Genomic DNA, 14,604 nt, shown 5'->3' on the forward strand with positions numbered 1-14,604 from the left:
CAGGAGAAAAAAAATGAAAGAACATCCTGAAGTTTCCGGCTAGCGAAAGATTTAAATATGAACTGTGACATTAGGATATATGGAAGTCTAGCCATCTCTTTTAATTCAACCACAATTTATCAGCACAATAATTTAGCTTCCCCTAGGGAATTGTTTTAACCTTGAAGCAAAAGATGGAATGATTGACCACTTTAATAATAACACATTATTCTTTTTGAATAAAGTTTGATGATTTTTCTAACTACACTTTTAAATTGGAATGCATTTGAATTAAAGAAAAATGGTAGAAATAAATAAAAAATGAAGTTTCAGAGTACAGTCAGAAATGTGTGGTGCATTACAGCTGTGCTAACTAGGATGTGACAAAGTTGATGCAATAATATCAAATTAACATGATAGCCTGCTCTCACTTTAAAAGTAATGATTGCCTTCAATTTTATTGCTTGAAGGTGAATGGAAAAGAGTGCTTTACTCAAGGGAATTGGAATTGGCACTGACTTTTAAAGGTATAAGTTTAATGGGCTTAAAAATTTGATGATCTAACCATTAACATGTAAGAAGCTAAAGGAAGACACTGAAAATACATAGCTGAGAAGGATTTTGCTATGATAAATCCAGGAAGACAATGCATTGGGAGAAATGTGGTACTTAGATTTGAATTTACTGTGCATACTCATTCAGAAGTAGCTGAAAGTAGCTGAAAAAAAGTCTTTAATTTTGAAAAGTCAAATGATAAATTCCAATGATGCATAGTATTTATGACATGTCTAGACTTCAGATACAGTGCCTTTTACTTAAAGACTCCAAGCACAAACTGCAGGCACAGGGACAGATTGCATAAGGCATCACGTGCTTGCTGCAACTGTATGAATGTTATTGGATTTTTTAGAGCAACTCATAACAATGAATAATTTAAGAGCTAATAAAATATTCAATCTGACTGATCCATTGGTTTAATTTTAAAATAAAAAAAAACTACTAATAAAAAGAGTTACTGAACCTCACAGAGTAAAGGCTTTGATGAACTTAAATTAGATGACCGCAAAGAGGAAAGCATCACCCTTTAAAAAAAAAAAAAGGAAGCACGAAAGTAATGGCATCTTTCTGAGCTACCCCATAAGATCTCATTGCCATTGGTTACCACGGAGTTTATTCGAAGTTTAAATGGTCTGTGCCGAACCCTTTAGGGATGTGGGTGAATAGTGTGCAGGTGATGCAAGTTTAAAAGGACCTATTGAAAAAATGGGATCATTTTGTTCTTCATTCTCCCTTTCCTTCTTAACATAGGCTGCTATAGGAGGAGGAAAGCACTTTCCATATTCTTTATATATACAGCTGCCAGACCTTCCTTTAGGAGGATTTAGAAAGGGAAACCCTCCCGAGATCCTGGCTAAGGGTTTTCACCACAAACCAGAGCTTCGGCCAGTCTGGAGTACCAGCGGCCCCTGGGACCCTTTGCCTGTTTTGTTGTAGGAGGGGAAAACTCGGCACCAACCTAGTGACCGCTGCACTCTCCTCTTACAACAGGACTCAGCAGAGTGGAGGCGGAGGCTGCAGATCTAGCAAATAGCTTTTCCTTTCTCTTCTTCCTGGGCGCTATCCTCCACCCCAGTACAAGCTAGAGGGACAGATGGTGGTGGCAGGGTGTGGGTGTGTGAGGGTGTCTGAGTCTCTGTGCTTTTTGTTTTTACGGGTGTGCATTGGGGAAGAAGGGGTGTGGAGAAGAGGGCAAGGGAGCAGGAAAGAGATGGATTATTCATTCCTCTTTTCCTTCTTCCAAGGGATCAAAGTGCAGAGGGCAATTTATATGGGGGGGGGGAGGAAATTTTCTCTCTCTCTCTCCCCCCTCCCTCTCTCCATCCCTACCCCCCCACACACACACACACACACTGGGTATTCACCAGGCAAACCACAACAACGATATGACCAGTAACCTTAAATGGTGCTGCTGACCCTTCCTGATAACTGGGACACTGTTAAATGTAGTGCCGCGCACACACACACACACACACACACACACACACACACACACTTTTTTTAAAAAAAGCATGCCTAATTTAAGGCAGGAAGGGGGCAGTCGTCAGTAGATAGGCAACCCTGCTCATCAGAAAATCCCACAATAAGGTGGTCAGCAAAAACAAGTTGGGGTGTGTGTGTGTGTGTGTGTGTGTGTGTGTGTGTGTGTGTAAAGAATAGATGAATCACTAGGCAAAATAACAATGCTCCACTTTTCCTTAAAATAAAGGAAATTTAAATATGTCATTAATCTTATGTTGATTCACATATTAGAGTAATTATCAACAAAACACTTAAAAAATTCAAGCACAGCATCTTGTTGCAATGAACTCTATACTTGAACCGCGTCCCCTGGAGATTTATTACCCACTACATCACACAGGAGATGCTGTTTCGCATTCTCAAGGGCCCAAAGAGCAGAGACCTCCCACCCCCACCCCCCTTCTCTCTATACAGTTCAATATTCGCAGTCCAGCCACAAGATACCTCCTCTCCCACTCCCCATCTTCTTGCAGCAGAAACTTAAACACCAACCAGCCTGGAAAGTCAATCACACTTTTATTTTACACCTCGATACTTGTACTGTAAAGTACTCCCAGAAAGACAGGCAACAACGGGCGCTAATCTCCCAGGCTTCAAAGCCCTCTATTTAAAATACTACTACTACTACTACTAATAATAATAAAAATACTAATAATAATAAGCTTCATGCTTTCTTATCTCAAATCGAAAGAACACAACAAAGCAAGCTCTTGCAACTTTTACAAATGTTAAATAAGACTAAGGAGGTGACTTGCAGTATAATTTTTAAAATATATAATTAAACATGCGTAGATAGCTATGGATATAAATGTGTCAGTTTGTCTATAGCGATGCAATCTGGATGAAACTATCAGGACGTATTTTGGGGTTTCTTCGGACGAGGGATCATTCAGCAAAAAAGCTTTATTTTTGTACTATATTTCGGAAAGAGCATGTCCTAGTTAAGAGAGACTAAGGAAGACACTGATAAGACCTATTCATTTTAGTACTTATATACAAACCTCCAAGTGTCTCAAAATGTGTTTGCAAACTGTTCAGAATTGAGTTGATATTTAAGGATCTAGTGCCCATTACACTTACTTACACACACACATACACACACACACACACACACACGACTGGTGGACAGCTCTGCGGATTTGAAACCCTTGCATCCACTCAGTTGGATGACGTTTAAACTCATACACATTCACATCGCCCCACCCCCATCCCCCAACTCCGCTCAAGCTGGACTAATTACGCCCAATGAGCATATTTGCATCGATTGCCCTCCCCTTCACTTTGGAGAACATCTCCAGAGACTCTTGGTAAAGTGAACTGCAGAATACCCCTGCTCCAGTGAGTTCCTTTTTCTTCCCATCGCCCCCTCCTTTCCTCAATTTACAGCCATCTGCATCACTATTCCGCCGGCTCTGCACACTTCACTCCAGACTTTGGGATCACTTTAAATGGTCTGCCCGGGAGCGCAGTTCCCCCATCCTCGACATTCTCCCCACCCCCAGCTAAGGGCGCTCACACGCGCGCGCGCTCACGCACACACACACACACACACACACACACACACACACCACACACACACACACACACACAACCTCAGGCAGCAGCAACCTTGGCATCACAGGAAATCGGGCTTTCCCCTTCCCCCCCCCCCAACTCCGACCTGGCAGCCGCCCCCACCCCTGCCCCCGCCTTCCCTAGCCTCACGGGACCGCCTCACACCCACTTGTACACTGGCATTGCCTTTTTTCCCAGCACCTCAGAAGGAAGAGCTTTGGCCCCCTTCTTCATCCTCTTTCCCTAGCGATCCCCCCCGCACCCCACCCCATCATCTCACCTTTGGTGAATTGAGGGAGGCAGAGGCTCAGACCGAATAAGAACCAGGCGGCCACTGAAAGGTTCATGATCATTTCTCCACTGGAGCGACCCGGGGTGGGAAAGGGGTCGAAGAAGCAGAGAGGGCGAGAGACTCTCTTGGCGGGGTTCTCAGAAATAGGGCTCTGGGTGTCAGGCGATCCCTCACACTAAAATATGTCTTCTTCCCTCAACCCTTTTCTTAAGGAAAGAAAGAAAGAAATCTTTAAAAGAGAGAGGAAGTGGAGAAAGAGAGAACGCTTCCCTCCTCTTCTTTTGATGGATCTTTGGCAAAGGGTGGTGGATAGGATCCCGGAATAACCCAGCGCGGCTCAGCCAAAGTGCTGCAACTCAGTCATAGCTGGGAAGGAGAGAGGAGACAAGTCCAGGGAGGCGGGGATGTGTGTGGGAGCGCGGCTCCCAGTGGCTTTCCCTGGGTAAACCTGGGGCTGTGAGGAAGCTTGCAACCGGCGCTCAGCTTTCCTTAGGCTGTTTTCTCTGGCACTGCTGCGGGGCTTCTGACTTGGAGAACAATGAAGAGGGAGGACAAGAGGAGAGAGCGGTGCCGGCTGGAGAGCGCACTGTATACAAACAGAGGCGGCGTGCGTATGAGCTGAGAGCCTCACGGGCTCTCTCCCCAATCTCCAGGCTCTCTCTCCCTCCCCTCTCTACCCTCCCTTTATCCCTCTCCCCCTCTTCATTCTCTGTCTCCTCCCCCCCCCCCCCACACACACACACACTCTTCCCTCTTCACAGAAGTGGCTCCTTCTGGTGGAAGAGAAAAGGGAGACAACCGCAGCCACACCCTGGCACCTGCTACAAATCTCTTAGGCTACCTTTATACACTCCTTCACACATCCCGAAGGCATCTAGGTTAATGAGAGACCGCTAGTATTCACGTTCCCATCTGTTTTCAGCAGTGGCTCAAATTTACCAAGAGGAAATTTCCTTTGGAGCTTTTCCTAGATTTTGTCAAGAAAAGGGAGTTAAAGAGATTTCTTAAAGTTGCTTCTGTGCGGGAGAAAGATTCTGCTAGAGAGAGGCAGCATTCTAAAAGGGAAATGCCCTAGCTTTCCAATAAATACTACCTAGTTAACCCCAAGGGTCAAAGAATTAAAAACTCCACCAACGAGTTCCAATCTCTCCTCTATTCATTCAAGCAATTTATATCAGTGTAGCAAATAGAAGTTTAAATATCCAAGCATTTATTAAAGTCCCACTATGTACCGTGAACTCTGCTGGAAACTGTTGAAGGAGACTGGATTGATTGCTGACTTGCCTATATACTGTCCTTAGTCCCAGGGATAGGTAGAAGGGGAAAAGGGTTGTGAGCCTACTGTCTGAGTTAAATTTAAAAAAAAGACGAATAAAAGAAAAAGAGAATACTTAAGAAGTAGATACAACATATAGTTAGATAGAACTTTTTATTTTGAATAGGGATAAAAGAGAAATACAGTGCAAATAAAGGACTAGAGCAGAATCAGCCTTAAGAAATGACGCTAAAGTTTCCCCATACTCGGGTTTTCTTTGAAGAGTCAGATGCGACAGATAGGTTTGTATTGCTGAGAAAATTGCTATCCAGATTTGTTATCCAGAGTTGAACCAACTACTGGTTGATAGAAACCTAAGATTTCTCTATCCACCAGAGAGAAGAACTCAGCACTGTATTGTTTTTAGCTGCTGGTAGCAAAAAGAAATAGCATTCAATTCCTCCTTGTGTCAGTAGAGGTAGCCTGTGTATATAGGGAAAAGAAGAAGAGGAGAGGGAGAAGATGAAAGACCTTGTAATAAGTGAGAGAAATGAAAGCAGATATATCTTCTTAAGAGAACAATTTATATCAGTGTAGCAAATAGAAGTTTAAATATCCATTTCCTCACTTTCTTTTTTCCATTCCAATTTCTAATTTCTATTTGAATACCAAATGCAAACTAAGGATTAGAATAATGGGAAGAAGTCAATATGGGACAACACTGGAAACATTAATGATGTACTTCAGGTCAATAGCTAACAAGATCTAGGCTCTCATATGTTATTGAGTGGCATAGGACAATCTAGGGAACAGATCATTAAGTGCAAAGGATGAATCCTTTTAGATTATTTTTGTGGAGATAATCACTAAAGATGAGATTTTTAACACAAGAAAGTAAATTGCTACATCCAGAGCTGTCCTGAATCATCACAGAACAGTAGATAATCTGCTATAGCTGGAATCAAAGACCCCTGCATTAGAATCTAATATCTAGTATGTACTAACTATATGGACGTGGACAGGTTATTAACCTCTCTGAGTCTCAATCTCCTTATTTGTAAAGTAAGGATAGAAAGACATGTAGGACATCTCCCAGGGTTATTAGAGAGCCTTAAATTTGTCAATGTATGTAAAGTGCTTTATAAAATTTAAAGCACTATAAAATGTTACATATTAAAATAGGGCTTCTGAAATTGCCATGTCCCAACTCCCTTGCTCCCAAATATTAGCTGATTTATAAAATGTGTTTTAGTCTTATGTTGAGGTGCATTCATCATAAAGTATGTTAATATTTTATGAGATTAGATGTCTTTAATTTCTACTGAAGAACATTTTGCAATATATAATCGATTCCTAAAATGGAAAGATAACAAGGGATTTCTATTGTCATATAATTAATGATTTTAAAGGGTATTATAGAAAACGATTATACAAGTAAAGGGTAATAACATTTTGCCTGATATGTCATTTAAAGAATTATTTTTTAACCTCATCAAATAACTAGTATGAATGATACAAAATCACCCAGCATTAACTGGTAGTCCATTTCTGAAAGGCACTGGATTGATAGCCCAGAAGCCTTTAGTACTCCATTTACAATTTAGCTTGACATATTCTCTTGGAGCTTGAAACCTCAGTCCTTGACATTACTGCTTTTTTTTTTTTTTTCGAACAAATGAAAGAGTCTATTGTTAATGACCACCTCGTCCTTTCATTCCAATGACTCCAGGCACTTTACCAAACTTACATTTATAGGAGTCATTTCACTCTAAACTGAATTGCAGCCTCCTCAGAATTGGAATACAGGAACTGTTTAACAGACCGAAACAGCAGTAGATAAGGGAAAGGGGGAGAGAGAGAGACAGAGAGAGAGAGAGAGAGAGAGAGAGAGAGAGAGACAGAGAGAGACAGAGAGAGACAGAGAGACACACAAAGAGAGAGACACACAGACAGACACAGAGACACAGCAGACTCAGAGACACAGAGACAGACACAGAGAGACACAGAGAGACCAGACTCTACTCCTGTATTCCTCCCACCCCCCAAAAATGTGGCAAGGGACCTGTAATGATCACACGTGACTTGGTGCACAGTTGTGCGGCTTCTCCAAACTGTGCCTTAAAAAGAAAGACCAAGTAGACTCCATATACCTTAGTGGGGCATTAGTTAGGGAAGTAGAGGGAAAAGATAAACTGGAGAGTTATACAATTAACAGGGTAATTTGATTAATGAAGATATTCAATCTAGATAATCTAAGTACTGAATCTTCATTTTCCCCCTCTGTGGATGTTTTTCCTTTTATACTAAGCCAAATTAATTCAATATTTCTTTAGTTCCCCATTTCATGTTGCCAAGCAAACAGTAAAAACTTAGTTCATCACCCACTTGATTTTCTCTTGAACTATTGCATTCCATTTATAGCTTTGTTTAACTAGCATTATTCCATGTGAATTATAATATCCTGAGGAAACTTCCAGCCATTGTTTCTAGTTCTATTCCTCTGAAGACAATAAAAAAGTCTAGCCCTTCCACATGATGACCATTCAAAAATTGAAAATGTCACTCCATCCCACCCCCACACATTTTTATTTCCTCTGCTAAACATCTCCATTTCCTTTGACTGATTCTTCTATGTCATGTTCATTTTTCCTCTTGCTGTGTTCTGGCCATGCTCCAGTTTCTCAGTGCCCTTACTAAAATTTGATCGGATGGGGACAGGGCAGAGTTCAGTGCAACTATCACCTCTTTCACTGTGAACACTATGCACCATTTAATGAAGCTGAAGAATGAGTAAGCTTGTTGGCTGCCTTTAGGTACTTTTGTGTGTAACATTCACTTTACTCAAACTCATAAATAATGGAATCACAGAATCACATATTTAGTGCTGGAATGAACCTTAATAGTCCATCAAGTGCAATCCCTTCAATTGGTAGATAAGGAAAGAAAAGCCCAGAAAAATGATAAGACTTAGACAGGATTTTTTTTTCTTCACTGAATCCCAGGTCTTTTCATTCCAAGTCCAATGATCTTTCCACTATACCACAAATTATCAGATGATATGGCTAGATAGAGTTGGTATCTAACTTCACAGATAAGCCTTAAAATTATGATTTGAAAGTTTGACATTTGTCTTTGTTTATTAAATATCTAAATTTCACCAAATCTGAAAATTAGCTTTAGCTGTGTTATTTATACCTTATGGTTACTTGACCCCATAAAGTTATGTAACTATTATATCTACGAACATAAATTTAATCCTTGAAAAAGATAAATAGGGAGTTGGTAAAAATTGATTGGCCTCTTACAATTTTGAATATGGAATGACCCTTTTCTCAGATGTGTTCCCTAAGATTTGTATTGCTTTAAAATGGCCATTCATTTCATTATATGAGTACAGGATTCTTTATATGTTTTCCACTTTGATTTTATCATTTAAACATAAGCAACTTGAGGGGAAGAATCACAAATTTCCTAGATCAGGCAAAATTCAAAGAGCTTAACAAATATTGTTAATTTTAAATAAATAGGAAAACCAGGCTAAATGTCAGTGGACCTCAAGGGGCACTCTGACTTCTATTTACATTTATCTATATAGTGCACAACTAATTCTCATTTGTATACCTTTGTTAAAGCTTTTGAGCCCAGCAAAAAAAATCAGATCAAATCAAATCTTTCCTCTTTTCCCTTACCTATCCAAATCCTTCCTATTCTCAAGTACCGACTGAAGTCCTGCCATTTCCATGAAAACATTTTTAATTATTCATTACAAATACACTGGTGGATATATTGTAAATTATTCCTTAAATAATTCCTTAAAATGAAAAAGAAAATCCAATAAGTTTATATAAGGCCCACAACATACAAAACACAGGGCAAGTACTATGGTGATACAGAGATGACTGAGTTTTGCTCTTAGTGGTCTTAATCTTGTATATAAGCAATTAAAAAACAAAACTGAACATGAATGGGACATAATGTGAGAAGAAAAGATTGTGTCCTTTTGGTTGGGAGGATCAGAGAAAATTTCATGGAAAAAGGTTTCATTGAGTTTTATCCTTGAATCATTTGATGGTAAATGGTGCAGGTGGAGGAGAATGGATGGTGATGTGTAAAGTACTAACTGTAACACAACTATACAACTATTTTACTTGGATCCTGTAGAGGGCAACAATATCTTCCTAGTCTCAGGCTCTGCATGTAAGAATAATCCTGGATTTGTCACTTCAACCTCCCCCACCCCATATTTAATCTGTTGCCAAGGCCTGCCAATTTCTCCTTTTCAACACCTCTCAAATATATCATTTTCTCTCCCCTGACACTGCTCCTACTCTAGTACAAACTCTCATTACCTCAGACCTCTGCTATTGTAATAACCTGCTGCTGGGTTGGCCTGCCTTAAGTCTCTCCCTACTACAATCTGCCTTCTATACAGCCACTAAAGTGATTTTCCTAAAAGGCAGGTCTGACCATGTCTGTCTGTCTGGTGCGTTCTCTCTCTCTCTCTCTCTCTCTCTCTCTCTCTCTCTCTCTCTCTCTCTCTCTCTCTCTCTCTCTCTCTCAAATCCAGTGGTTCCCTATTGCCTCTAGGCAAAATGATTCAAATGCAAAATGCTCAGCTTTCAAAGCCCTTCATAATCTTTCTAGTCTTTCTATATTTTACTGGATTACATGTACTTTTTTGATCCAGTGACAATGGCCTCCTAGCTGTTCCACAATCAAGATATTTCATCTTGAAAGTATGGGAATATTTGCTGGCTGTTCTCCATGCCTGGAATATGCACCCTCCTCTCTGAATACTGACCTCCCAGGCTTCCTTCAACTCCCAACTAAAATCCCACCTTCTACAGTAAACCTTTCTTAACCCCTCCTAATTCTAGTGATTTCCCTTAGTTAATTATTTCTTATTTATTTTGTATTAAGCTTATTTTGCATAGATGTGTTTTTATGTTGTCTTCCCTCCATTAAATTGTAAGCTCCATGAGGACAGTGAATACTGTTTGCCTCTTTTGTAAACTTGTCTTTAGGATAGTGACCAGCACATAGCACTTAATAAAAGTTTATTGATTGAGCAATACCTCTTTGTGTTTGCTATAATTAAAATTGCTATGCATAACATCTTCCTTTGAATGGTCCTTTATTTCTTATTATACTAGCCTCTTCTGAGATTTGTCTAGAATGCATTATTCTTTTATCTGTCACCAGAAAATCTTGTAGCAACTCCACTGAAATTAGAAGGGTTAACACTTTTACTTACACAATCATGACATTGTCTAAGAAACAATTTTAGAACTGCTGATGATAGCATAAACTAGGTCATGTTGAACTGATTTGAAGAGGTTTCAATATGGGCTCAGTTGTCAGCTAGGTGGTACATTGTTGGGCCTGCAGTCAGGAAAACCTGAATTCAAATCTATTCTCAGACACTTGATAGATGTGCAACCCTGGTCAAGTCTCTCAACTACTCTGTGTCTCAAGTTCCACATATGTAAAATGAGAGTAATAATAACACCTATCTCCCAGGGTAATTGTGAGGATGAATTGAGATACTATGTGTAAAGTTCTTAGCACAGTGTCTGGCATAAAAAAATTGACATATAAATGTTAGCTATTTAGTTATGTTAACTACTCAGTGATGGTGTCTTCTGAGGCCCAAATGAGGTCAGAAATAGACAGTGGTAGGTCAGCTTCAGAAGAATCAAACTCTAAAAGGTCATCTAATGTATTTTAGAGGTGTCAATGTGTTCCCCTTAACAAAATCCAGAATTCTTGGTGTGATATCATGATTCATATTCATCTAGTTTCTTTGGTTTGTTTTTTTTTTTCCTTTTTGGTGAGGCAATTGGGGTTAAATGGCTTGCCCAGGGTCACACAGCTAGTAAGTGTTAAGTGTCTGAGGCCAGATTTGAACTCAGGTCCTCCTGAATACCGGGCCGGTGTTCTATCCACTGCGCCACCTAGCTTCCCCCATCTAGTTTCTTAATATTTATCAAGTGCTTTACTCATAATAAATTTGGGAGGAAATATCATTCACATTATTTACCCCATTTCACAAAGCCTAGGGAAACGGAAGCTTAGAGAGATTAAATGATTTACCCAGAGCCATAAAGCTATTAAATACTGGAGTTGGGAGGGGGGACCCATAATAATGCCTTACTCTAAGTCCAGTGTTCTTTTCACAACATCACATTTCTTCTCCCTACAAAAAAAATGTTTTTAATAAACACTATTAGATGACATATGAAATATAGAGTTGTAAATCAAACATATACATGTGTATATGTTATATAAATATGTATTTAATAGATATATCTTATATGTATACACATATACACATATGAGTATATGTAAATTTATGTATATTTTGAGGCAGTATGTATATGTATGTGTTTATAGAGAGAGAGTAAGACGGACAGAGAGAAAGAGAGAGAGACAGAGAGAGAGAATTTAAGGCAGGAGGTTATTAGAGAAATATGGACTGTTTCAAGAACATATTTGTCATCTTTGAGCAGGGGAAATGCAAATTTTTTCTATATCATTTGAATTTTAGTATGTTCAGCATTTTATTTAGCATGTGCTATGTGCCAGGGATTATGCTGAGCTCTGGGGATTCAAAGAAAGGCATTAAACAGTCCTTGTCTTCAATGAGATCACAATCTAATGGAGGAAGAAAACATGTAAAAGAAAGCAAGTGGAGGTGGCAACCTTCATGGAGAACAGTCAGAAATTATCTGAGGAGGTATGAGTTGTGGAGTTGTTTATCTTGATGAGTGTATGGAAATCATGAACTACAGGAGAGCATCCAAGTGAGAAGGGAAGTGGTGAATGCCCTGGTAACCTTCTACATGTGGAAGAGGATGTAGGAGAAGCTTGCTAATGTCTACTTTCTACCTGCTCTAGTCAGAGGGAGGAAGAAGCCTTAGGGGTAGAAGGTATTGAAGAGGTGTAATTTTCAGAGTTTTCATGATCTTGTAGAATGGTGAGCTTCTGGAGACCATGAAATCCAAGAGATTAGCTAGGTGGGAAATGATAAAAGTGAACATTTTCAAGACAAATACATATTCTATGGAGATTTCAACTAATATATAACATGAGTAAAGATACTAATATGAAGTCTAAAGACAATAAAAGCTATGACTATTATTGTTTTTATGCTCATTTATCAATCAACAAGCTTTTGTGCTGTGCTGGAGATAAAATGAAGGAAGGCAGGAAGGAAGGAAGGAAGGAAAGGAAGGGAAGGAAGGAGGAAGAAAGAGAGAGAGAAAGAGAGAAAGAAAGAAAGAAAGAAAGAAAGAAAGAAAGAAAGAAAGAAAGAAAGAAAGAAAGAAAGAAAGAAAGAAAGAAAGAAAGAAAGAAAGAAAGGAAGAAAGAAAGAAAGAAAGAAAGAAAGAATGAATGAATGAAAGAAAGAAAGAAAAAAGAAGAGACAATGGTTAAGCTTTTAGTGTCAATATTTACACTGTAGGCAAATGCAAATGATACAAATCAGGCCTCTATCGTTTTGTTAATTTTCTAGACTTAAGAAAGTGATGGAGGAAATGTTAATAATAGAGATAGCACTTAACATCTAACATTAATATATTTTTGAATATGAACATTTATCAATATAACCTTGCAAGAAGACTGAGAGGCAGGGGCAGCTAGGTGGTACAGTGAATAAAGCACTGGCCCTGGATTCTGGAGGATCTGAGTTCAAATCCAACCTCAGATGCTTGACACTTACTAGCTGTGTGATCCTGGGCAAGTCATTTAACCCTCATTGCCCTGAGGAAAAGAAGAAGAAAGAAGGGAGAAGAAGAAGAAGAAGAGGAAGACTGAGAGGCAGAGATGAAAAGGGAGAGCATTTCAGAGATGGGATACAACCACTATAAAAGAAGAGATGTAGGAGCAGGAATATCCTGTTTAAAAAGTAGCAAGTAAACCATTATGGCAGTATTGTAGAGTGAATAGATTTGGGGAGAAGTGTAAAAAGAATAGAAAGGTTGTATTTAGCCCAGATGTAAAGAACTTTAATAGCCAATTGAAGCACTTTCTACTTGATTCTGGAGGTAACAGGGAACCACTAGTGTTAATTGAATGTGTATGGGTAAAATAGTCAGACTTTGGAAACAGGTTTAACTAATGTAATATTAACATATGTAGTATTGGTGAAATACTTGTTGAATAATGGTAAAGATGTATGAAAAATGTATCTGCTCACAAACACTTGCAAATTATTGATCTACCCTCCTTCCAGGTGGCTTATAGTAACACAAGTGAAATGTATAATTTTTGTTACATAATTAGTATCACCAGCAAGGCATTCATAAATTTCATCTTGGGAAAATTATAACTATTTATGATTGATTTTCATTTATGTTTTCTCTTTTATTCTTCAATTTTATTCTTTTGGGGGGTGTCTAGGTTTCTAATTAAACTGTATTGTACTGTCTTACTTTATTTTAAGAATTTTATTGACATATTCTTTTGAGATTTTAGTCTTTTCCCAACAAGAAGACTTCCAAACACCCATTCTCTGCTTTCCCTTAAAAGAGTGAAGTGAAACTGCTTCATAGGGTATTTACATCACATTTTATTTTCATACTTTATGGATTGTTAACAGAAGGGAGTGATGTATGAATTCGCTTTAGTACCTTGGAGTCAACATTGCCCATAGCATTTCAAAAAAAAAGAAAAAAAAAGAAAAACTTTTACTGTTCTCTTCATTTCATTGTTGTGCTCATTGTGTATATTGCTCCTTTTGCTCAACTTCTGTCCCCCCGGATCACTTCACTTTAGTTATTGACTTCTATTAAGTTCTGTCCTAGAAGTCACATGAATTCATTAAATGTAATTTAAATAAGACCATTTATATCATGCCTCTTTTCTTCTATTAGGGCATTACAGATTCCGCTACAGTAATAAAAGGACTTGTGTTTTCCTAAGTTCGTAGTGTTATGGGGAAATAGGTGGGGGATTTGGGATAGGAGTTTGGGATAGGGGTCCTTAGGAATTCCTCTTTAAAGAATTACACCCAGGGGGCAGCTAGATGGCGCAGTGGTTAAAGCACCAGCCCTGGATTCAGGAGTACCTGGGTTCAAATCCGACCTCAGACACTTGACACTTACTAGCTGTGTGACCCTGGGCAAGTCACTTAACCCCCATTGCCTACAAAAAAAAAAAAAAAAGAATTATACCCTCTTGCCCACAAATCCAATTAGAATAAAATAACAGTTTATTTAGTGTGCTAGGGAAAAGAAACCAAGAGAGAAATCCTTGGACTTCTCATGGGGCGAAGGCACAGCACAGAAGCATGGCCCTGAGATACCTATCTCTTTGAACTGGAAGCAGGCAGATACCTTTATAGAGGTCCCATGGTGGTCTGATGAGGTGATTGTCTGACTCTGGAAAGTTTCCCTATTGGGGTAGGACCATCCCCCACTGGTGCTGGCTGGGGGAAGTTGGG

The 14,604-nt window shown here is 39.1% G+C and overlaps 1 protein-coding gene and 1 pseudogene across 1 annotated transcript in view; both read right to left on the bottom strand.

Moving 5' to 3' along the window:
• Positions 1 to 4,563, bottom strand: part of EDIL3 (EGF like repeats and discoidin domains 3) — a 580,643-nt gene extending 576,080 nt beyond the window's left edge. Inside the window, exon 1 of the mRNA XM_043978117.1 lies at positions 3,893 to 4,563. Within this exon, the coding sequence (XP_043834052.1) occupies positions 3,893 to 3,965 (73 nt within the window). The 5' untranslated portion in view covers positions 3,966 to 4,563. The remainder of the gene's footprint in view (positions 1 to 3,892) is intronic.
• Positions 4,564 to 11,623: 7,060 nt separating this feature from the next.
• On the bottom strand, positions 11,624 to 11,722 carry LOC122737721 (annotated as a pseudogene).
• Between the last annotated feature and the right edge of the window lie 2,882 nt (positions 11,723 to 14,604).

The sequence above is a fragment of the Dromiciops gliroides genome, chromosome 1, assembly GCF_019393635.1.
Source record: "Dromiciops gliroides isolate mDroGli1 chromosome 1, mDroGli1.pri, whole genome shotgun sequence".
In the NCBI taxonomy this organism is placed as follows: Eukaryota; Metazoa; Chordata; class Mammalia; order Microbiotheria; family Microbiotheriidae; genus Dromiciops; species Dromiciops gliroides.